A 25,287-nucleotide genomic window follows, 5' to 3' on the forward strand; every position below is an offset into this window, starting at 1 on the left:
TATATATATATATATATATATATATTCCTGTTTCCCCACTCTTATCAGTTCTGGAAGTGTTTTTCTTAGAACAAAGAGTTACTAGGGCTTTGTTTCTATGAAGCTCCCTTCTGTTTCAGGATGTTTTGTGCTTTTTGTCTGAGGTCTGTTTTCTTTGAACAACAAAAAAATAGGTTTGTACCTGCTAACCTCAGAAATTCCTCAGTATTGCTTGCAGTTTTCATCTTTTGTGGTTGAAGTTTGGGGGCTGGTTGTGACTTCTGGTTTACCATATTCTTTATCATAAAAGGAAACAACAGAGAAACTTTCAGGATTTTTAAAAGGCAGGAAGACAGAGGAGGAAATGATTTAGAAATAATCGTCATAAACCTCCGCGATATTGCGGGTTCGGTTCCAGACCACTACAATAAAGTGAGTCATTTTTCTGCTGATGGAGGGTCTTGCTTTCAATTTGTAAAAAATACAGTATCTGTATAGCATAATAAAGTGAAGTGCAGTAAAACGAGGTATTTCTGTATAAGTGGATAAATCCAATTTATAACAAATAACGTGCTTTTTTTTTTTTTACATTAGAATTACTTTCCAGGAATCTCAAAGGACTTGGTTCTTAGTTGTGTCAGCTCTGATGCCTTTTTCTTGTCTTTGTTTTTCTTTTTTATTAGTTTCAGGTGTACAAAACAATGTAATAGTCAGACATTTATACCCCTCACAAAGTGATAACTCTTCTTCCCCAATCTACTACCCCTCTAACATCATATATAGCTGTTACAATTCCATTGACACGATTCCTATGCTGTACTTCACATCCTGTGACTGTATATATATTAAATTATAGTTGACATTATTATTCAGCTTCAGCTTCAGGTATACACTGCAGAAGTCAGGCACCTGTTGCCTTTTTTTGTTTGTTTTTGTTTTTAGCTGAGCCATCCTGACACCTATTGGCAGCTCAGCGGCAGCTCAGCCCGGGCCAGGCATCGAACTGCTGTTGCTCAGAGCTCGCACTCTTGAGCAAGCTCTTAACCAACTGAGCCAATCGGCTGGCCCCCGATGCCTTTTTATTTCATTGTTTTTGTAGTTTTAGAATAATGCCCTTCTAACAATGTGTTAGCCTAATTATGAAGATGGGTATTAAAGACAGTGCTTTACATAATAGTTGCTTGATAAAGATTTGTTGCATTAATTATGAAAAGATAGAGGAGATAGAGGCTGCCTATTCAGATTTTCAAAGAATTATATGTAACCATATTTTTTCTTTGGATATAGGCATAATACTTAACTTTTTAGAACTTAATCAAACTTTCACAACTTTTCTAAGTGCTGAGTAAGTGAAGAACGTGGGGTCTGTAGAAGAGGGAAATAGCAATGATTGTTTTCCCATACTCAAAAAGCTGAAGGCCAAAGTCAGATTTAGAAGATGGTGATGGGAGAGGCATTTTGTACTGCATTTTGATTACTTTATAATTTTTAATTTATAAAGCTAAATTTTATAGTAGGTCAGATGAACCTGTACTTTTTATTTTTAAATGAATCTCATTTTAGTTTATTTAACCATATCTGGGCTGGCCGAGTGGCGCTTTGGTTAGGAGTTGGCTTGGGATGCCAGCTCTGAGCAGCAAGGCCCCGGTTCGAATCTCACATGAGGGCCAGTGACGCTGTGCCCTCTTACAGCTAAGATGGTGAACAACAGCTCGACCTGGAGCTGGGCTGCTGTGAGTCACCAGCGATGGCGTAGGCTACCGTGAGGCTTGCCAGCAGTGGGAGTGAGCTTTTACGAACTTCCATGAGCCACCGCCCAATGGCCAGCGAGCTACTGCCTCACCCGGGAAGAGCGCAATGATAACCAACATGGACCAGTGAAGCGACGTCCTCCATAACTAGACTGAAGAACAAAAGGACAGCAACTTGTCTGTTCCCCTTCTCTGATTCCCCAATAAAATCTTTTAAAAAACAGCAACAAATAAACAAAACAAAGAAAACTCCATTTCTATTGGCTCAGGATGACAATCTCTTGTTGGGAAAAATAAATATTTAGAAGTATTACCTATCAAAATGATATCCATCCAGCTTTGCTGAACTCTGAGGTTCTGTCTGTCCCGATTATATGTAATCCCTTTCTTTGCTAAGTAATTACCTAATATTCTTCTCCCACCCCAATTTTCTCACATCTGTATGAAACACATTATTTCCCCTGCATATCTATTGTGTGGAAAGTGATTTGTAGTTTTATCTTCTAGAAGAATGTTTAGTGTTTTGTTTAGTGTTCTTAGAGGATTGTCTAGCTCCGTTGGCTGCTTAGCTTAGTTGGTTATGAGTGGATGCATTTAATGAGGCCAATGTCATTGAGTTGGTCTCCAAAAGGATCGGTTAGCTTAGCTTTACCTACTTTTGTGCTAGCCTTCGCTGACCATCCCACTCAACAAGTATACTGTAGGTCATAGGGAACATAGGCAAGAAAGTACTCTCCACTGTTAACTACACTTCATATTCACAGATGCCATATGATTTTAGGATAACAGTGACTTAGGTCTTAATTTTACTTGCCAGAAGCCATGTAACTCAGACAAAAATGAAACTTCTGCTATGGTAGAACATTTTTTTTTTTTTTTAAGATTTTATTGGGAAATTGGGGGAGGGGTACAGAGCTGGGGAATCAGGGAAAGGGGAACAGACAAGTTGCTGTCCTTTTGTTCTTCAGTCTAGTTGTGCAGGACGTCGCTTCACTGGCCCATGTTGGTATTATCATTGCGCTTCTCCCAATGAGGCAGATCGGTCGCTGGCCTCTGGACAGCTGCTCAGGGCGGCTCTTGGCAGCTCACACTGGCTGCCAGCCACACATAGTAGCTTATGGCAGCCCACTGCAGCAGGGGCTGCAGCCTATGCCATCACCAGCAACGCACGGCAGCCCAGCTCCAGGTCGAGCTGTTGTTCACCATCTTAGCTGAAGAGGGCAGTGTCACTGGCCTTCATGTGGGATCCGAACTGGGGTCCTGCTGCTCAGAGCTGGCGTCCCAGGCCAGCTCTTAATCAACGCGCGACACAGCCGGCCCCCTATGGTAGAACATTCTTATTTATAATAAAAATGTTTCTTTAGCAGCAGAGTGATGTTGGAACCAGTCAGATATGTTGTCATTGTCATCAGTAATCATCACTGTTATCTCTCGGCCTTTTATTTATACTGTATTCTTTTATAATAGGCAACTTAGGTCTCATAGAGGAGAAACAAGAGCTGGTTAGAATTTCAAACCTCTTATTTTACAGAGGAAGAAAGTGTGGCTGGGAGGGTTCTGAGTAACTTGTCTGAGTTCTTCTCATAGCTGGTTAGTGTCAGAGCTGAGACTTGAATTTGGGGTCCCTTAACGAGTGATTGGGTGATTGTTTTTTCTATGATACAGTATACAAACTGCAAACTGTAAGAGAAGTAGAGATTTATGGAAAAAATACGCAAATTTTATTTAATTAATTATTTTCCCCTTAAAGCTACAATTCCCTACCAGTAGCAAAGGAGATAGTGTAGCCTAAAGGCTATATCTGTCCCCTGGATTTGAAACCCAGATGCCCCATTTACTATTTGTGTGACCTTGGGCAATTTCTTACTTGTTTTAGTTTCTTCATCTTTGAAGTGGGAATAGAACCTGTTTCATAGGGTTGTGGAGGGATTAAATAAGTTGATACATTAAATGGCTTGGAACAGTGCCTGGCACATGGTGAGTATCCATTGTGTGCTATTTCTGACATTTTTATTCTTTATATCACTTAACTTTCTATATAATTTTGACATTGATGGAGATAGGGTAATAGTACTGCATACATGATTGCATTTGGGCCTGTTAGCAACCACATGAGAGAAGTTCTGTTCCCGTTTTGTAGATGAGGAAACTGAGGCACAACACAGTTAAATAACTTGCCTAAAGTTACACAGCTATTATGTGGAAAGATTGGGATTCAAACTCAGATCTGTCAGAATCTAGAGTTTACTCTTTTTTTAAATTAAACTTTATTAACTATATATACAGTAAAGTACACATATCAAAGTGTGTTCTGTGATGTATTTTCATTAACTGAGCACACTCATGTTGCCACCATCCCAGAATCCTTCTTGTGCCCCTTCCAGTTACCCCTCTCACCCTCCATAAGTAACCACCGTTCTGACTTCTAATAGCATAGATTAGTTTGCCTGTCTGTACTTTATATAAATGTAATCATACACTGTGTGCTCTTTTGTGTCTGGATTCTGTCACACAACGTTATGTTTGAGAGATTCATTCATACTATTATATGTAGTTTTAGATTATTTGTTCTCAACTGCTGTATAGTTTTCCATACCACAATTTATTTTTCAATCCTGTTGATGGCATGTGGGTAGTTACTAGATTTTTAGTATAACAGTAGTTACATGTTACAAACATTCTTGTATGTGCCTTTTTTTGTGAACATGTCCTTTGGTCTATTGAGTATGTATCTAGGAGTGATTTGCTGGGTCATAGGTATATGTTCAGCTTTCATAGATACTGCCATACTGTTTTCCACAATGGCTGTGTTAATTTACACTTTACACTTGCAGTGCATGAGAGTGTAGGTTGCTCCCCATCCTCACCAACAGTTGGCATATTCCTTTCTTTTTATTTTAGCCATTCTGGTTGTTATGGAGTGGCATTGCATTACTTAAATTTGTATTTTCTGGATGACTAATGAAGTTAAGCACCTCTCAAAAGTTTATCAGACATTTGTATATCCTCTTGCCATTTTTCTTTCAAGTGGTCTTTTTTTTGTTTATTGATTTAATGGAGTTTTTTATATGTTCTAGATGTGAGTCTTGTCAGTTATTTGTATTGAAAATATCTTCTTGTATGTTTCTCTTTCATTCTTTTAATGGTGTCTTTTGAGGAACAAAAATGTTTAGTTATAATATGGTCCAATTTATTAATTTTCTTTCTTTATGTTTAGTGCATTTTGTGTTCTGTTGAAGACATCTTTGTTATTGCAGGGTCACAAAAGTGTTCTGTGTTTCCTCCTAAAGGCTTTCTTGTTTTGCCTTTCACTCTTAGATCTGCAATCCCAGAGCTAATTCTCTTCAACACTGCTATAATGCTTTGTACTGCCTGAAAAACGTTCCACCACCTTCTTTTGTGTGTGTGTGTGTGTACCATTTTTCAGCATTCTACAAAGTGAAAGAGAAACATTTCCATTGGTCTCACAGCTGGGCTGAAGTACAACAAGGCTTTTGATATGACCAAGACAGTGCTTTTAATACACAGTTAGTAAAACAAATGCTGCTCTTTGTGCTTTGAGTTAGTACCAATTGGTAAAATTTTAGTGGTTAGGAAACTCTGTAAAAACAAAAAATATTACTATAAAAAATCTTAAGGATAAGAACAATTTTCTTTAGTTTTTGAGGGTAACCTGGCAGGAGGCTCCCAGATGCTTAAATCTCCTGTGTGATCTGGGGAAGATGAGGCTATTGGGTGTCCTTTATTATAAACTGTGGTTTGAAATTTGGACTAAGAGGTGTGTCAGTGCTCTGGGTACAGCCGCTTTTGCTGCCCTGGGCTCTGCTTTGGTATGCATTCTGTGAAGCAGGTAGATGATATCACTTTCATGAGGTAGAGGCTTCCTTCCTGGGAAGCGTTTGGGAATTTGGGAATTTCCAGGGCATTTTTGTGTCTTGTTTTCATGGTTGTCTTTTTGGGAAGAAAAAAACTAATATTTGTTGAGTACCTGTTGTGCTCCTTACAAGTGTGTCCCATACGCTTTACATATGTTCATTAGTCCCTTCAATAGGCCCATGAAATAGGTATTATTATCCCCATGTTCCAGATGAGCAAACTGAGATTTATAGAAGGACACAGACCTTGAGCAGGTTACTTAAAATTCAACAAGATATGAAACTGTATTTAAATCTAGATTTGCTTGTGTTTAAAGCCCTGTTTCATCCACTGAAGTATGTACTATTCCACAGCATATACTGCAGTGCCTTCCTTGCTTCGTCTGGATGAGAGGCCCCTTCAGATTTGGGAGGCCTGTCTAACCTGAGCAAGAGATACACAAGTTTTCTCAAATGTGTTCATGAATTTCGGGAGGGGTTAGTTTTGAATGATAAATTTTAATGTCTCTATAGTACTCAGCATAGAGCTATGTAAATATGAGTACATATGAGGTAGGACAATTAAGTTCGCGAACTTGTTGCAACGATGTTGCTAATCTTTTTGATATCAGAGGGAGTATTCATTATGAATTTGTACCAACTGGACAAACAGTTAACCAAGTTTACTATTTGGAAGTGCTGAAAAGGCTGTGAGAAAAAGTTAGAACAAAACAACCTGAACTTTTCATTAACAATTCATGGCTCTTACATCACAACAACGCACCAGCTCACATGGCACTGTCTGTGAGGGAGTTTTTAGCCAGTAAATAAATAACTGTTTGAAACATTCTCCCTACTCATCTGACCTGGTCCCCAGTGACTTCTTTCTTTATCCTAAGATAAAGGAAATATTGAAAGGAAGATATTTTGATGACATTCAGGACATCAAGGGAAATATGATGACAGCTGTGATGGCCATTCCAGAAAAAGAGTTCCAAAATTGCTTTGAAGGGTGGACTAGGTGCTGGTGTCTGTGCATAGCTTCCCCCAGGGAGTAGTTTGAAGGTGACCATAGTGATATTCAGCAATGAGATATGTAGCACTTTTTCTAGGATGAGTTCGTGAACTTAGTTGTCAGGCCTCGTAGTAGGAACTCAGCTGAGAATGGAATAATGTAGTAATGTAGCAGAATCCTAATTATGGGTAGACAAGGTCTCAGTCCCACGGTGGCCAAGTGGGGGAAAACATCACTGACTGCTTATATTTATAGCCTTGATTTGTTGAGAGGGTGTATGATGTGAGGTTCTGGGTGAATTGTTTTGATTAAGTGTCTTTTGCACATTCAATAGATACTTGTGGGTTGATGTGGTGGTGAATTGTGGGAATATTTTCACTGTTAGGGATAATTTAAATTTTTGGCTTGGCATATTTTCTTTCTTTATGGTAGCAGAGGTGTGTTCATTTTCAGAATCCTTTAGCCTCATTTTGTAATAGATTTGCTAGTTCGGTTTTTGCTGCTGTGGTAAGAACTGTTATAGGTAGCATCTTTGCTTCCTCTAGCAGTTTTATGGGTTTGTTTTGGGGAAAAGAAACCCCACAAAAAACCCGAAGAATCTTTCATTTTGCTAAATATTTCTTCAAGAAGAGTATTTTATACTGGTGATACTTTTAAGTGTGGAATTCCAAATAACCACATTTTTCAAGTATCTCCAAGACTAAAATGGCCCCAGAAACTTCCCCCTCATTGTTATGAATTATAAAGGATAGAACTGGTAAGAGGAGACTGAAACCTGAGATCATTAAGCATTTATATAGGAGCATTTAATCTCAGAATAAATTCAAGTCTCCTGGCCCAGACAAATTACAGCCCAGAGTTCTGAAAGAATTTTGGGATGAGATTATTTGCTCACTGTCAGTAACCTTTAGGGAATCATGGAGTTACCACAAAAAGACATTTTCAACACTGAGAAAATTAAGAGCTTGACATATTCCTAGTCAAAATCTAGAATGGTTTAAGGATATAGTATGAAGATTTAGAACACGAAACTATGCTTATTAAGAGCCAACTTGGGTCCACGAAGAATATGTTAGGTCAGACTGACCTCATTTTCTTTATCAGAGTAGACTGGTAGAAGAGAATACAGTCTGCTGCCATTTTCGGATTCAGGAATGTGTTGATGGGAATGATTAGGATATACTTGGGGATAAGAGAGAGATTTGAATTGTATGGTTGAAATAGGTGCTGCAAAAGTAGAAGTATAGAAGTAGATGTGACTTAATAGCAATACTAAAATGTAAGGCTTTTAGTTGACTGCACATTTGATTTATGGCAAAAGTGTGATTTAGTTGACAAAAAGTTGTGATTTTAGTTTGCATTAAAAGAGATATTGTAAAAAAAAAAAAGAGAGTGGATAGTCCTGTTTTAAATGATGTTAGACCACGCATAGATAGAGTACTGATGTCAGTCCTAGAAGCTAGTGAAGGAACTGAAAACCCATGTCATATGAGCTACAATCAAAGGAGCAGATTTGTTTTATGACCAGTAAATGGCTCTAACAATAGCTCCCACAGAAGAGTCCCAGAAGAATTGGGAGGAGAAATGGCAACATTGTTGGAATACCATAGATTTTGATAGCACTCACTTGAATAATTGTAGATTGGCTAACAGACAAAGAAGGGTATGAAATTCATTCTAGGCAGAGAATAGCATCTACAGAAGAATGAAGGCATGGAAAAGCATGCCATATTGGAGGAACTACAAGTGAGTTAGTAGGGGTAATGTGTAAAGAGGGAGAGAAGGGGTGGCGGGGGCGGGGAGCGGCGTGTGAGACTGGAGGTTGGCAGGTGTCTTTTTTTAAAAAAGATTTTATTGGGGAATTGGGGGAGGGGAACAGCGTTGGGGAATCAGGGAAGGGGAACAGACAAGTTGTTGTCCTTTTGTTCGTCAGTCTAGTTGTGGAGGACTTTGCTTCACTGGCCCATGTTGGTATTGTGATCATTGCACTCTTCCTGGCTGAGGCAGATCGGTTGCCGGCTATTGGATGGCTGCTCACAGCGGCTCACGCAGCTCACAGCAGCCCACTTCAGCCTATGCCGTCGCCTCACAGCAGCCCAGCTCCAGGTCGAGCTGTTGTTCACCATCTTAGCTGTAGAGGGCACAGCATCACTGGCCCTCATGTGGGATCTGAACCGGTGGCCCTGCTGCTCAGAGCTCGTGCTCCCAAGCCAACTCTTAACCAATGAGCCACTTGGCCAGCCCCAGCAGGTGTCTTATATGAAGGTGGAGAAACTGGAACCCATGAAGATAAAAATGATTTGTATAAGTTTTGATGGTACTAGGCCTAGAATTCCAGGCTTTCTCACTTATTTTCAAGAGCTCTCTCCTTCTCCCCTTCCTTTAGGTATGTGTTTTTTCATTGACATATTTTTATTTGATAAGTTCAACACGTTAAATTTTATAAGATTAAGATGTATAATATGTTGCTTTGGTACATTTATATATTGTAATATATTGGCACTGAAGCAATATTTATCATGTTACATCTTTATAGTACATTATTATTATCTATATTCATTATATTGTGCATTAGATCTCTATGGCTTATTTACTGCTCAGTACAAGTTTGTACCCTTAAACACTGTCAGTCTGATCCCCCTACCCCTTCCCCTGGTACCCACTTGTTTTTTTCTTTACAGGTTTGACTTTTTTTAGGTTCCAAATATAAGTGATATACAGTGCTTGTCTTTCTGTGTCCAACTTAATCTTGCTTAGCATAATTTGTTTCATGGTCCATCCATGTCATAAATGGCAGGATATCCTCCTTCCTCATAGTTGAATAATATTCCATTGTGTGTATATACTACATCTTTTTTTTTTTTCCTTAAGATTTTTATTGGGGAGTTGGGGGAGGGGAACAGCGTTGGGGAATAGGGGACCAGCCGAGTTGTTGTTCTTCAATCTTCGTTGTGGAGGGCGCCATTCGCCACCTGGCTTCCCCGTCGGCAGCTTATGGCTTCTAAGCTCAAGGTGCTGTGTTCAAACTTAGTTGCAGGTGGGCGTAGCCCATCATCAAACAGGCAATCTTGTTGCTACACCAGCTGAGCCATCCTGCCACCTGTTGGCAGCTCAGCGACAGCTCAGCTCTGGCGCAGCGTCACTGGGAATCGAACCGGCGACCCTGTGGCTTGGAGCTCGCACTCTTAAGCCAACTCTTAACTAACTGAGCCACTCAGCCATCCCTTATACTACATCTTTTTTATTTACTCATTCATTGATGGCCGTTTGGGTTGTTTCCATATCTTGGCTATCGTGAATAATGCTGTGATAAACATGGGTGTGCATATATCTCATTGAAATCCTGTTTTCATTTCCTTTGGGTATATACCCAGAAGTGGGATTGCTGGATCCTATGTTAGAACTATTTTTGTTGTGTGTGTTTTTTTTTTTTTTTTTTTTTAGCTGAGCCATCCTGCTACCTGTTGGCAGCTCAGCGGCTGCTCAGCTCGGGCTGGACTCGAACCGCTGTTGCTCAGAGCTCAAACTCTTGGGCGAGCTCTTAACCAACTGAGCCACTCGGCTGGCCCTAGAACTATTTTTAACTTCTTTTTAAATTTAATAGTTTTATTTTTTAAAAAATGTACAGTTGGTGGGACCTGTTGTTCATGTATCTTCAGTAGCAGCTGGGGTATCCCCACCACCCTTGGTGTTTCTGGCGTAAATTACTTGAGCTTTGTGCTTTGAAATTAATTTAGTAAGTCCTTTACTAAGGAGCTCCTGAAGGGCTGCCCTGGCCAAGGAACCACGGATTTTCAGTCTCAGAGACAATAGCTGGGGTTATAAGCTTATAGTTGGGAACTTCCTTACAGAGTTTGTCATACGTCGCTTTGTCAAACAAGACTAGGTTATTGAGTTTTCCCGAACTTTGCCTTTTGACCACTTCTTCTTTTTCGCCTTGCCTCCAGATTTGTTCATTGGGTCTTTGTCTTGGCCGACTTTCCAGCATCTTTCTTCTTCTTCTTGTCTTTGAGCGGCATGGCAAAGTTCAGAGAGCAGCTGCTACAACTGCAGCCTTGTTAAGAGCTAAGATGTCGGACCTATTTTTAACTTTTTTGAGGAACCTCCATATTGTTCTCCTTAGTGGTTGGACTAATTTACATTACCACCAACAGTGTATGAGGGTTTCCTTTTCACCACATCCTTGCCAGCACTTAGATGTTAGCTTGACAGATGCATGCTCTGCAGGGTGTTTGGATAGGCTGAAAGGGAGTCAGTATCTACACGTGACACCTTGCTACTAAAATTCTGTCCTAGCTATGGTTTGGAGCATATCTAGTTAGGTTATCAAATCCATTTCTTGTTGAAACTGGGTACGTTTTAGAATTACTAGGTGCATGAGTTGGCTAGGTGTGTTTTCTGAAAGATGTCAAGGCAGGAGGCAGATTATCAATAAAAGTAATGGCTGTATGTACAAATCTAATCTTATCTGACAAAGAAAATATGTTGAGAGAGAAAGTGAACCAATCTGCCTCAAGGGGGAAAACATAGTGGTAACATGATTTCTATTGCTCTTCCATTGAAAAGCCTGGGAGCAGCTTTCCTGGGTTAGTTAGTGCCTTAAAGAGGCCTGTGGCCTGTCCAAGGTTGGAGCAGCTCACTGCCTGCATTTTGGGTATTTGTGAATGTCTGACTCCAGAGCCCCACAGTCAGCTGGTGATGTGGGGCCAAGGTACAGGCTATCTCTTCAAGGAGCAGTTTCCCTCTTCACTTTATGCTGCAGGAGCTGTAAATTTACTTCAATTTCATGTGTATAAGTGAGGGAGAATGATGAGTAGAGTGTAGTGTTAGGTGGTTTTTTGTAGCTACCAAAACTCTGCTAGCCTTATTGTGTTAAAGATGTTTCTATTTTACAAGTATTTATAATAATGAAGTAGTCACCCAAAAGTAACAGCAAGGTTAATTCTCATTTAGTTAGAAATCTAAAGAACAAAATAAATGAACAAACAAAACAGAAACAGACTCATATATACAGAGAACAAACTGATGGTTGCCAGAGGGGAGAGGGGTTGGGGAGCTGGGTGAAAAAGTTGAAGGGATTAAGCAGTAGAAATTGGTAGTTTCAGAATAGTCATAAGGATGTAAAGTACAGCATATAGAATATAGTCAATAATGTATAGTGTCAGGTGGGTACTAGACTAACTAGACTAATTGGGGGATCATTGCATAAATTATATAAATGCCTAACCACTATGCCATACACCTGAAACTAATATAAAATAATATTGACTGTCAACTGTAACTGAAAAAGAAATTTGCATTCCCTTCTCTTACTACACTGTCAGTCAAAGATGACCTCTGATTTGTACAGGATCTTAGAAATTATCTGGAAGGCAAAGAGAATTGAAATGCTGGGACAGCAAGTGAGCTTAAGACAAAACTATAAGTTGGTTGTTCAACATGCACCAAAAATAGAAGTGTAGGTTGGTAGTAATACTATTGTGATGGGCAGTCTCTTTCAGGAGTGTTGGTAATAGGAAAGATACAGTAACTTCTTTTAGTGCGGGAAGTAAACTAATTATAGTATGAGTGACACTGATTGATGACTAGTGTCACCAACAGGATCAATTCTAGGATATCCCAGAATGCCAGTATCAAAAGGATAGTGTAATAACTTGGTTGTATCCATTCCCAGAGGGAAAGAATTCCATCATTCTTGCTGCAGGTGATGCGAATTAGACTATAGGATTGGTGTTGATGTGGTGAGGTGAGGCAGTTGATGTGACACCATGGTCTTGGGCCTGGAGAGGGGGATAGCTCAGCTGCCTTCAAAGAGTTCTGTCCATAGTGTAGCTTTGAGTGCTTGAAATATATTGCCTGCAGCCTCTGCTTTAAAACCTTGACAGGTTGTTATAAACATTTAAAATTTTTTATTTAATTAAAAAATGTGCTTTAAAAATTAAACCTTCGATTTGAGATCATTGTAGATTCATATACAGTTGTAAGAAACAAAACAGAGAGATTACCCTGTACTCTTTTCCCTGTTTCCCCCAGTGGTGACATTTTGCAGTGTTATAGTAGTATATCATCGCTACCAGGAGATTGACATTGACACAGTCAAGGTTCACAACAGTTCCATCATCACAAGAACTCTTGGGTTGCCCTTTCATAGCCACACCCATCCCCTGACCTCTGGCAACCACCAATCCATTTTTCATGTCTACCATATTGTTCTTTCAAGAATGTTATATAAGGGCCGGCCGAGTGGCGTGATGGTTGGGAGCTGGCTTAGGACGCCAGAGGGCCCCGGTTCGGATCCCACATATGAGGGCCAGTGACGCTGCCCTCCACAGCTAGGATGCTGAATGGCAGCTTGACCTGGAGCTGGGCTGCCATGAGTCGCCGGCAACGGTGTAGGCTGCAGCCCCTGTGGCAGTGGGTTGCCATGGGCTATCGTATGTGGTCAGCAGCCAGCGTGAGCGGCCGGCAGCCGCAGTGAGCGGCCGTTCAGAAGCCGGCGACTGATCTGCCTCGCCCGACAAGAGCGCAATGATGATGCTAACTTGGGCCAGTGGGGCAACGCCCTCCACAGCTAGACTGAAGAGCAGGGTGACAGCAACTTGTCTGTTCCCCTTCCCCCAATTCCCCAGCGCTGTTCCCATCCTCCCTATTCCCCAATAAAAATCTAAAAAAAAAAAAAAGAATGTTATATAAGGGCCAGCCGAGTGGCTCAGTTGGTTAAGAGCTCGCTCAGGAGTGCGAGCTCTGAGCAACAGGGTCGCCGGTTTGATTCCCAATCTGAGCTGAGCTGCTGCTGAGCTGCCAACAGGTGGTAGGATGGCTCAGCTAAAAAAAAAAGTTTTATATAAATGGAATCAGACTGTATGTAATCTATTGGTATGGGCTTTTCTCACTCTTGTAGTGCAGGTCTGCAGGCAGTGAATTCTTTTACTTTTGTTTTACTTGAAAATGTTTTTATTTTGACTTTTCATTTTTGAAGGATTTTTTTTCTGTTTATAGAATTCTGGGTTGACAGGGTTTTTGTTTTTTTTCTTTCAGTACTTTGTAAGATGTTATTCCATGTCTTGTAACCTTCATTGTTTCTGATGAGAAGGCAGTGGTAATTTCATTCAATTTTTTTTTCTCCTTAAAGTAATGTATCATTTTTCTCTGGCTCTTTTCAAGATTATCTCCTTAAAATTTTTTATTTTCTCTCCCCACCCCCCTTTTCCCTAAAAGTTTGACTATGATGTGCCTGTGTATGCTTTTTTGGTATTTATCCGGCTTGGGATTTTCTTGAATCTGTAAATTTATATCTGAAAAGGAAAAACAGTTTTCCTTTCTGTGTAGGGAAAAACCCAGTTCTTCCCTACTGTGTTTCTCTACTGTGTGTCTCCTTTACTATTACGCAGAGCACTTCACTTCTGACACTTCTGGTCTCCAGATGTGTGGAGGTTTTTTCCCACAACAAGCAATTCTCTGGACACCAGCTGGGTGTCCTACAATTTAACTCAGTTCCGACACTATCTACCTGGAGATAGCGTTAGATCCCAGGGGTTAAGGGCTCAGTCCCACAAGACTGCCCCCCGCCCCTCACTTCAAACACCAGTTGCAAGCCCAAGTTATCACCTGTGCTTCTGACCAACTGGCTATAGATCAGAGGTTCCAAAGACCTCCTCCTTGGGTTTGATTAATTTGTTAGAGTGGCTCAGAGAAGCACTTAGGTTTACCGGTTTATTAAAGGATGTGATAAAGGGTATCTATGAACAGCCAGATGAAGAGATACATAGGGTAAGGTCTGGAAGGGTCCTGAGTACAGGAACTTCTGACCTTGCATAGTTGAGGTCCATCACCCTACCAGTGTGGATGTGTTTGCCCACCTGAAAGCTCTCAGAATCCTATACTGTTGGGATTTTATGGAGGCTTCATGTAGGCACGATCAATTATTAACCATTTCTAGTCCCTCTTCCCTCTCTGGAGAATGAGGGGTGGGGCTGAAAATTCCATGCTTCTAATCATGGGTTTGGTCTTTCTGGTGACCAGCTCCCTTCCAGGAACCATCTAAGAGCACACTCAGAGTCATCTCAATAGAACAAAAGATGCTCCGAGTGCACTTATCACTTAAGAATTTACAAGGGTTTTAGGATTCTTGTGTCAGGAATGAGGTCAAAGACAAGTATTAGAATAAGAGATGTTCTTGGTGTTTTTATCACTTAGGAAATTATAAAGGTTTCAGGAGCTCTGTGCTAGGAACTGGGGCAGGTGTATGTACTCTTTTATTTCACAATATCTTTTACCAAATTTGGGAAAATTTTGATCATTATTACTTCAAATACTGTTTTCTACCTCATTTGCTCATCTTTCCGTCTGGGGCTCCAAGTGTATGTATGTTAGACTTGTTATCCCACAGATCTCTCGGATCCAACCCCCCACCCCCATATTTTGCTCTAATTTTTTTTCTCTCCATTTCAGATTGGATAATTTTTGTAAATTTATTTATTTGTTTTTTAATTAATTAAATTTTTTTATTGGGGAATTGGGGGAAGGGGAACAGATGTTGCTGTCCTTTTGTTCTTCAGTCTAGTTGTGGAGGATGTTGCTTCACTGGCCCAAGTTGGCACCATCCTTGCGCTCTTCCTGGGTGAGGCAGATCAGCCACTGGGCTTCTGGATGGCTGCTCACTGCAGCTACAGGCCGCTCACGCTGGCTGCTGGCTACACACGGTAGCCCATGGCAACCCACTGCAGCAGGGGCTGCAGCCTTACGGCAGCCCAGCTCCAGGTTGAGCTGTTGTTCAGCATGTTAGCTGTGGAGGGCAGTGTCACGCCCTCATATGTGGGATCTGAACCGGGGCCCTCTGGCGTCCCAAGCCAGCTCTTAACCAAGGCGCCGCTTGGCCAGCCCTGTAGATTTACTTTTAAACTCAGTAACTCTTTTGCATCTCAAATCTGCTGTTAAGCCCATCTACTGAATTATAGTGTCTATTTCTCTGTTGAGATCTACTGTTTTTTCATTCATTATGATGTAGCTGTTTTAAAACCCTTGTCTGCTAATTCCAATATTTGGGTCAACTCAGGCTTGGCTTCTGTTGATTGATTCTTCTCTTGAGAAGGGGTCACGTTTTCCTGTTTCTTATATGCTGTGCAGTTTGGATTGTGTCCTTGACATTGAGTATGGTATATTGTAGACACTCTGGATTCTGTTACCTTCCAACAAAGAGCATTGAATTTTGTTTGTTTTGTTAAACACTATTCCCCTGTAGTGAGCAGCAGCTTAAGTCTCGCTTCAGCTCTTTTAGCCTTAACTTGGTTGCTTGGGGTTTGCTCCATGCATGCATGGTTCAGAGATCATCCAGAGATTTCAGCAGAGTTGATACATCTTTTGGTGTACCTACTTTCTGGCTTCTCTGAAATTTATCTTCTTCACTTGCCAGCTTCAGTGGTTCTTCAAGCTAGTGAGACTTCCGGGTTTTTATCTGAATTTTAGTCACCTCTCATGGCACAAACTGAGACAGACCTGCCTGGCCAAAAGCCATAAGAAGGGGAAACCAGTGTCATTACCTTCTTCCAAGTGTTGACCCTCCTTCCCCCTTTGGAACCTGCCTGCTTTTCATTCTCCAGTACCCTCATGTAGTTGTTTTTTATATTTTGTCCAGAGTTCATAGTTAGTGCAAGAGAGTTGGTCTCAGGGGAGCTACTTTGCCATGACTGGAAGCAAAACCTGCATCATACTAGTAAAAATTATTCTGTTGACAAAGTCAAATTTTTTCAGAGGTAGTTTCACAGATATGTATGTTATCTTCCCCATTTCCTTTAAGGGACCAGATATAAATATGCCTGTAGCTCTTTTTTTGAACTTCAGATTTTATGTAAAGCTCCTTAAGTGTATCTCAACTCTGATTACTGATAGGATTATAAATTGAAATACCCCTGTTATTTGTAGATTTAGTCCAAGATGTAGGTATAACAGATGTGTCCCATAAACAGTTTCGTAGGAAATCATGGGTACTTTTATTTTGCTTGAATCTAAGCTAACATTATGCTCTGGAAGCTTCGTATAGTTCAATATAAACCAGGTTGAGATTTGACTGTATTGGGTTTTTCTCAGGTAGTTTTTTAGGACATGCCTTTCATATCTGTTCTATCATTTCAAACTATCATTGTTTTTCACAGATGTAATACATTTACTGTAAATGTGCAACCTTGAGATTTGGGTCAACGTTTTCTGATGACCTCTCAGATTACTAAAAGATAGAAGTTTTGAGGATATGATTTTTCTTTTTTTTCTTTTTTAACGTGTATGTTTAAAGGGAGAAAATTTTGTATCCAATCAACATAGGATTCTTATGATAGAAAATGACAAAATAATGTCCCAATTTGGATTAGCATTAACCTAATAAACAGTTATTTAGTAGCACATACATTTTATTTTAGACTGTATGAAAACCTGTCCATGTACAGGTTAATCTGTAAGTGGTCAAAATGTTTCCTGCCCAAATTAGAAGAAACATTTGGAACTGTGGTTTTCAACCTTTTTGGGTCATGGGACCTTTTGAGACTCTGATGAAAATTGTGTTCTCTCTCCAGAAAAATGCACATATCTTCATACAAAATTTTGTAAATCATCTCAGAGAGTTAGGGGTTTCTTTGAAGCTTCTCAGCACAAGCTTCCCTCACTTAGGGTTATTCAAATCAAACTAGTACCAATAGGCCAATAGCAATACAAATATCAGTTTGTTTCTGTCTTGTTCAAAGCAGAACAGCAACCAGAGAATCTGTTGGAAGTCCTTGTAAGGCATGCTGACTTTAAAAAAAAAATCTGCTGTGATTTATCTGTATTTTCCTGGTGGCAGATTCACAAAGGTAGACCCGACACCTAGTTGACTAATGTTTTAGCAGCTGTTAGAAACGGGCTTACGGTAGTTCTGATAGCCAGACCTGCGAACATTTGTGTACTCTGTATGTGTTGGGCAAATGATTAGTTGTTGTTTCTAGGGCAGTTGTGGTTGTGATGTCATATTCCTAATATTGTTTGAATTTTCAAAGGTTTGAATAATTGAGGATTAGCCTGTGATACATGTATAGATTTCAGGAGGTGGGGCTATGTAGGTATTCCTGAGGCGTTAAGTTTCTACTAATTCTCAAAACTCAGCCCTCAGTAAATGATGAGAATTTGAATTGTTTTTTAATAAGAAGATCTTGGGTTTGTGAATCTCTTTTCTGTTACTTTTCTGGACACAATTTGTTCTCAGGGCCTTCATAACTCTTCTTTGTACACCTCCTTTCCCCTCACAGTAAAAATACTATGCTCCTGCTACTGGTCTGGTCTAATGCACAGAAGGGCTTTTGTCTAAGATGAGCACTGTCTGTGGTGCCTTTACTCAGAACCTGACTTTATCTTTAACAAGACTTCTTTACTCAGCTTGTTTGAAAAAGGGGCAGGAGGTGGAGAGGTGGTGATGGGGCCAGAAGACCTAAAGACTGCTTCTCCCTGTGATTGTTAGCTTCCTGCTCCTCTGTCTACTCCAGATCAGCTCATCATGTCCACCGTTGGCCCCCTCTCACTCGTTTCATCTCCCCATTCCATCCTTTGAATGCTCATCATGTCTTAGAGAGTATCTCATAGCCATCTTAGGAAAATATCTTTAAAGGCTTTCATATGGGACAGTGGTAACTGCCCATATTCCCGTATACAGCATGTCCTCGAATAACGTTATTTTGTTCAATGTTGCTTTGTTATAACATTGATGAGGAAAAAAATTCGATTTGGTGCTGGGGCCACTGCCTTTGTAGAGTTGGCATGTACTCTCCATGTCTGCATGGGTTTTCTCTGGGTACTTCAGTCTCTTCCCACAGTCCAAAGATGTGCATGTTAGGTGAATTTGTTTACAGTGTCCCAGTCTGAGTGAGTGTGGGTGTGGGTGTGATGTGCCCTGTGATGGAAGGGCGTCCTGCTTATGGTGGGTCCTGCCTTGTGCTGTGAGATACCAGCAGACTCTAGCCACCAGTGACCCTTACCCAGAATAAGCAGCTTGGAAAATAATTCTCTCACTTGTTTTTATTAATCTTTCTTAAATGTTGTGTAGCACACATTTTTTTTCAGTGTTCAATATTAGAAATGTTTTGGGTCGTTATTTAGAAGTTTGGTGATGTTTTTGTGACCAGGAATATGTCTTAGGAACTTACATCTAGTTTACATTTTAGCCTATGGTGAAATTGGTTTTGTTATATGTCTTTTTATTAAAGTTGCAGTTTCCAAGAAACTATCGGTGATGTTAAGTGAGGACTTACTGTTTATTCACATATTTCGTGGTTTTTACTGAGGGGATTTTCTAGCCTAGTCTAGTAAGGTAGAAATGTGCAAACTGACAAAAGAAGCTTACCAAGAAGAAATCCTTATCTTTTCTTAGAACTGAATGCTGTTTAAAAATACATTCTGAGAATCTCAGACTATAGGCTAAGATCATTATGTTGTCTGCTTGCTGTTTAATTACTTTGTACTCTAAGTGCAGGCTTGTCATGGGTGGTCTTTTGCAGGTGTCACTGAAGGCTCTAATACTAGCTCTATATAACTGGAGACCTTTGTTGCTACTGCTGGTACCAGCTGCCTGCTGATTTTACCAGTCTTCTTTACCAAATGTATTTTGAGAGTTGAAATTTGCTGGAAAAGAGCTTCAGAAGAATCATTTTGGAAGAAGGGATCAGGAAATGAGAGGAATTGAAATTGTGGTACTTGCTTTACTAACAGAAAGAAGGTTGTGTCTTGTCAGAAGTTGAAAATTATGAATAAGTGGGCCTCTGATGATGACTGGCAAAATGTGAGAGAAAATGGAAGTGAACGTTTTAGTTACAAAAGCAGTAACTTTCTGACTGGACTCGTTATTGGTTTCTGGAACAGGTGCCTTCGAATTATCACAAGGTCTTCTCTTTAAGAAACTTTTGCGATGCCTCTGGGATGATTTAGAAGGAAGGACTAGCTGATTTTAGGTTCACCCCAATTCTGTATTGTGAAGAATGCATTAGTAATCACCAGCCTTGGGTTTCATACCAACTTAGAAAAACTATAGTTGGAACAGAATTTATTCTGTCAACTAGAGCACGTGAACAGGATCCTGTACAAGTGTGCTCTGAATGGTTAGACCAAATAGACAAGATCTGGAATCTCCATGATAGTAACTTTCCTGTGAAATGGTTATTTGTGTACGTTCTTTTTCCTATACATCTGACAGTAAGGGCCTTGAGGGCAGGTGCTTCACTGATTCATCTCTATCCCCCGCCAGTACTTAAGGCCCTTGTATAATATATAACATGATTACTCAGTAACCTATTTACCTATTATAGAATTCAATTCTATATACCTATTATAGAGTTCAGTTGAATTGTCCTTGATCATGTTTTCTACATATTTTTCTATGACTACTACTAAATTTATTTGTTTGAAATATTTAGGAACATCTAATTTGTCCCACACTCTGTAACCCCTTTGGAAAAGCAGTATTTGGGGCAGCATACTTTTGGATAAAGCACTAGTGACTATAGTATTTTGATATCTGTTGAGATCGTCATCCCATTATACTGTATTGTAATGCTTTTCAAGCTGAATTGTGACCATTAGTAGGTCTGCACTTAGCATATTTGGTTTTAATGGTATAGAGTAGAAATTATGAGAGAGCATCACATAGTACGGGTAAGTATTTTGTGAAATTTTTGTTTTAGGTAAATTTATATATATGAGTACACATCGTGTGTTTATTGCTTCATGATGAAAAATTTATTTCATACTGGAGTCATGGTCAAAAATTTGAATCATACTGCTTTATTGTAATACTCTTGTTATTTCATTTGTCATATAGCATTATGCCAGTACATACAGGCTTCTAAAGCCAGGGACGGTGCCAGACCTTTCATTTCCAGTACAACAGAAGGTAAAAACAAAACAACATTGAGAATAACCAAAGCTTTCTAGTGGCTCTTACATATGTCTGTCCAGTGGCATTTTGTACCCTTTGATCTTCCAACTTACTTGTACCTTTTTTGACTAGTAGATTTTTCACGTTTGTGTCCCTCTAGGTGGTAGGTTCTTTGGTTCTTCCTCTTTTCACTTTAATGCTCTTATTTCAGTATGTTCTAATACTTTTAGGAGGAGGAAGGGGAAAACAAAGCAGATTTTCAGAAATTTCAAATGATTCTGAATTGACAAAATAGCTTTTTAGATTTACCCTGAAATCAGGTTTCTTGCTTTTCTTGAATCTTTTAGTCCCTTTGTATTTTTTCAGACATCATAGAAATGCACTCTTTATTCTGAATTTAAAATCATTTATGCTTCTATGCTGTTACCAGTTGACTTTAAGCAACCTAAATGTTGCTTTCAGGAAAAAAAAGGATGAATATAATCCTTTATCTTTCCTTGTGCTTTCTCCCTCTCTCCCAAGAAGATTAACTGAGAAGATTAACCATTGGGTTTGTAGTAATCATTTTTGTTTTAATGAAAAGAATGATAGCTGGTGGTGTCCAACATTAACCATGCTAAACTTTTCAGCTTCTCTACTTACCTAATAACTTTAATACCTTTCCTGTTCTTAGATGGTTGACATTTCTGTACCTTGCTTGGCCTTCATTTCTGTACCTTGCTGGACTACCAAGCTCAGACATTCATAACCCTGTGATTTCAAGGGACTTTGTGGAGATGATTTACTTCATTCTTTTTCTTGCAGGAGAAAATTTTGAGCAGACACCACTGAGACGAACATTCAAGTCTAAGGTCCTTGCACGATATCCTGAGAATGTAGAATGGAATCCCTTTGACCAAGATGCAGTGGGAATGGTTAGTATTTATAACTACAACCATGAGAATTTACAGAGTAAATTTTGAAAAAAGGGTTTGTAAGCATATTGTTCATGATTTTGATCAATATATCAAATATTCAGAATACATATATCAATACTAAAAATCACAGTGTGTTTCTTTTGTGTCAGACAAATACATAGTAATGGGTTAATAAACTTTTTCTGTGGTACTGAGCTATTGGGTACGTATAACATTGAGATTACATGAAAAGTGAGGTTTAAAGCAGTTTTCTCTCAGTCTGCATTGTATGTTTGAGTGATATGGCAGAAATTGATATTTTTGTTTCATCATAATTTTAGATAGAACATGTAGAAAAATACTATGAATAGCTAACCTTTATTTTTTAATTTTTTATTTTTTTAAAAGATTTTATTGGGGAATTGGGGGAGGGGAACAGTACTGAGGAATTGGGGAAGGGGAACAGACAAGTTGCTGTCCTTTTGTTCTTCAGTCTAGTTGTGGAGGACATCACTTCACTGGCCCATGTTGGTATTGTGATCATTGCGCTCTTCCCGATTGAGGCAGATTGGTTGACGGCCATTGAATGGCCGCTTGTGGCGGCTCATGGCAGCTCATGCCAGCTGCTGGCCACTCACGTTGGCTGTGGCCACTCACGGCAGCCCACTGCAGCAGGGGCTGCAGCCTACGCCGTCACCGGTGACTCACGGCAGCCCAGCTCCATGTCAAGCTGTTGTTCACCATCTTAGCTGTAGAGGTCACAGCATTACTGGCCCATGTGGGATCCGAACCAGCGGCCCTGCTCAGAGCTGGTGTTCCCAAGCCAACTCTTAACAAGCCACTTAGCCAGCCCTAAGCTAACCTTTATTGATTATTCACCTTGTGCTAGGCGCTGTGTTTTTTTTTTTTAGCTGAGCCATCCTGCCACCTGTTGGCAGCTCAGCGGCAGCTCAGCTCGGGCCGGACTCGAACCGCTGTTGCTTAGAGCTCAAACCTTTGAGCGAGCTCTTAACCAACTGAGCCACTCAGCTGGCGGCACTGTGATTTTTTTACGTTAAATCATTTTACATGAATTAATTCATTTAATCCTCACAATACTTCTTATGTAGATAATACTAAATAAATACACATACAGACACAGACATATACATATTTTACAAATGAGAAAACTAAGATCCAAAGAGGTTAAGTAATTAATGTGTTCAAGATCACATAGCTGAGAAGCAGTTGAGCTGGAGTTTGAACACTTTACTCTGGTTCCAGAGCTCGGCTCTTAGCCACATCTTTGTATTGCCTCATTAATTTTTAACAGTTTTTTGTAGTTTTTAGAGGATGATCTTATTTGATGCATGTAATAATCCTGTGAAATAGGCAGAGTAAACTATATTATTTTTATTTCACAGATGAGATAACTGAGTCTTAGACAGCCTCAAGTTTTTTGATGCCTAGTCCAGTGCTTATTTCATTTCATCATCCTATATTCTAGAAACACCTAGACTTTGGGAAGTCAAGCTCAAGGCTAATGGATATAACGTAATGTAGGTCCTTGTATTTGTTAACCCAGGCTGCCGGTTGTTCATTTGTATATCCAGGTTTGTGTAAAACAAAAATGGGGACTGATTGATTCAGATCAATCTGATTAGCTATCCAAGTTTCTTTATATAACTCATCTGAGTTAAAGTGGAAGAAGTACATCTTTATCCTGATTATGTCATCTTCTTGCTTTGAATGAAATGAGCACCCTTTTTTTTCTATGAACAATTGCTTTATTGATGACAAATTTTATGAACTTATAGAGTCTAAAACTTTATTTTATTTTTAGATACAAGGTTGCATCTATCTGGTTTTTAGATATATTTCTAGCATCATCTCTCAATACATGATGTCATGCTTAACACTTACCTAAATTCTCCAAGCTTTCTTTTACCTCCTTATTTTTGTGCATTTTCTTTCTGCCCTTCAAATGCTCCTTTCCCTTGTCTACCTGGTGAACATAACCTCATCTATGAAGCCTTTTCTGAGTTGTCTGTTTTTTGTTCCCCTAGTACTTTGTATATACTTCTGTATAGCCCTGATAAATGCATTATCATTTTATTTTACTTGTGTGTCTTAAAATGAGAGATCTTTAGGGCAGAGATTTTGCTGTGTTGATGTTGATATCCCAAATATCCAGCACAATAATGTTCTGTAAGTAAATAAATAGTGATGGTGTCCTGAAAGGGTTCAGCAGTGAGTATTCTCACCACTTGTTTCCTTGTCTTTTGCAGCTATGCATGCCCAAGGGGCTGGCATTTAAGACCCAGGCTGATCCCAGGGAGCCCCAGTTCCATGCCTTTATTATCACAAGGGAGGATGGCTCTCGGACATTTGGGTTTGCCCTCACATTTTATGAGGAAGTGACTAGCAAGCAGATCTGCAGTGCCATGCAGACACTCTACCACATGCATAACGCTGAGTATGACGTCCTCCACGCTCACCCTGCCGATGGCCGAGACCACAGTGGCATGGAGGATGGCGAAGGCACTCCTGGGACCAAGCTGCAGCGCTTCAACTCCTACGACATTAGCCGGGACACGCTCTATGTCTCTAAGTGCATCTGCCTCATCACGCCTATGTCCTTCATGAAAGCATGTCGGAGTGTGCTGGAGCAACTTCACCAGGCAGTCACTTCACCTCAGCCCCCTCCACTGCCCCTAGAGAGCTACATCTACAACGTCCTCTACGAGGTGCCACTCCCACCTCCCGGCCGGTCCTTGAAGTTTTCTGGGGTCTATGGGCCAATAATCTGCCAGAGACCAAGTACCAATGAACTTCCCCTATTTGACTTTCCTGTCAAAGAGGTCTTTGAACTGCTTGGGGTGGAGAATGTGTTTCAGCTATTTACCTGTGCTCTTCTGGAGTTTCAAATCCTGCTCTACTCACAGCGTAAGTCAGTGCTTACTAGCGCTCTTTCCCTGGGTAGGGCCTCCTTTCTTTCTGTATCATATACGATGGGGCTGATTGTAAAGGTCAAGGGCTATTACAACTTGAGCAAAACCTAGATCTTTTGCAGGTACGTGGTGGATGGCAAACCAATGGAACATGAGAGGGGTACCATTTCTTATTGGCTATCATTATAGCCTTTTGCTTGGCACTTCAGTCTGGGAGGGGAACCCTGCCTCCCCATATCCCTTCTGATGTTAAAAAGAGGGGCAGGAGGTGATGGGTCATGAAACGCTGACTTTCCATCAGTTCTGTTTTATCATTCTGCAGTTATTTCTGCCTTTTCCTCAGCCTGACAGTAAAATTGAGGATTCACAAATGATGAACCTTCATATATTTGAAAAAATATATCTGAGAAAACGAGGATGTGTTTCTTCTTTCTGTTGTTTATTTGTTACAACTGAATTGTTTTTTATAAATGAGAGGTCAAGTGAATGTGAGCAGCAGATGTGAACAAAACAATAAAGTAGGTCAGAAGGAAACAAATGTTTATTAAATGAGCCAGGCAAGTCATGTAAAATTCGTTCATTCAGTATATATTTATTGCGAGCCTACTGTGAGCCAGGCATTGTTCCAGGGGCGAGAAATACAATGGTGGACAAAACAGGTAAAAATCCTTCCTATAATGGAACTTATATTTTAGTGAGGAAAGAGAAGTGATAAAATAAATAAATAAAATTTATAATATGTAAGATGGGAATAAGATCTATGGAGAAAAATAAAACAGAGAGGACAATGGTATTTGAGGAAGGGAAGTTCCAATTTTTTTTTTTTCCTAGCTGAGCCATCCTGTCACCTGTTGGCAGCTTAGCGGCAGCTCAGCCCGGGCCGGACTCGAACCTCTGTTCCTCAGAGCTCAAACTCTTAAGTGAGCTCTTAACCAACTAAGCCACTCGGCCGGCCCTGGGAAGTTCCAATTTTT

General features: G+C 40.1%; 1 protein-coding gene and 1 pseudogene across 2 annotated transcripts in view; one reads left to right on the plus strand and one right to left on the minus strand.

Annotated features, from left to right (window-relative positions):
- DENND5A (DENN domain containing 5A) overlaps positions 1–25,287 on the plus strand; it is an 87,149-nt gene that overhangs the window by 8,520 nt on the left and 53,342 nt on the right. Inside the window, exons 2-4 of one of the 2 annotated variants that reach the window (XM_019656231.1) lie at positions 20,431–20,502; positions 21,292–21,401; positions 23,651–24,308. In XM_019656231.1, coding sequence (XP_019511776.1) covers positions 20,431–20,502; positions 21,292–21,401; positions 23,651–24,308 — 840 coding nt within the window. The remainder of the gene's footprint in view (positions 1–20,430; positions 20,503–21,291; positions 21,402–23,650; positions 24,309–25,287) is intronic. The other variant, XM_019656232.1, reaches the window with a different exon arrangement.
- On the minus strand, positions 10,245–10,618 carry LOC109390134 (40S ribosomal protein S25 pseudogene; annotated as a pseudogene).

The sequence above is a fragment of the Hipposideros armiger genome, unplaced genomic scaffold (genome assembly GCF_001890085.2).
Source record: "Hipposideros armiger isolate ML-2016 unplaced genomic scaffold, ASM189008v1 scaffold_256, whole genome shotgun sequence".
NCBI lineage: Eukaryota > Metazoa > Chordata > Mammalia > Chiroptera > Hipposideridae > Hipposideros > Hipposideros armiger.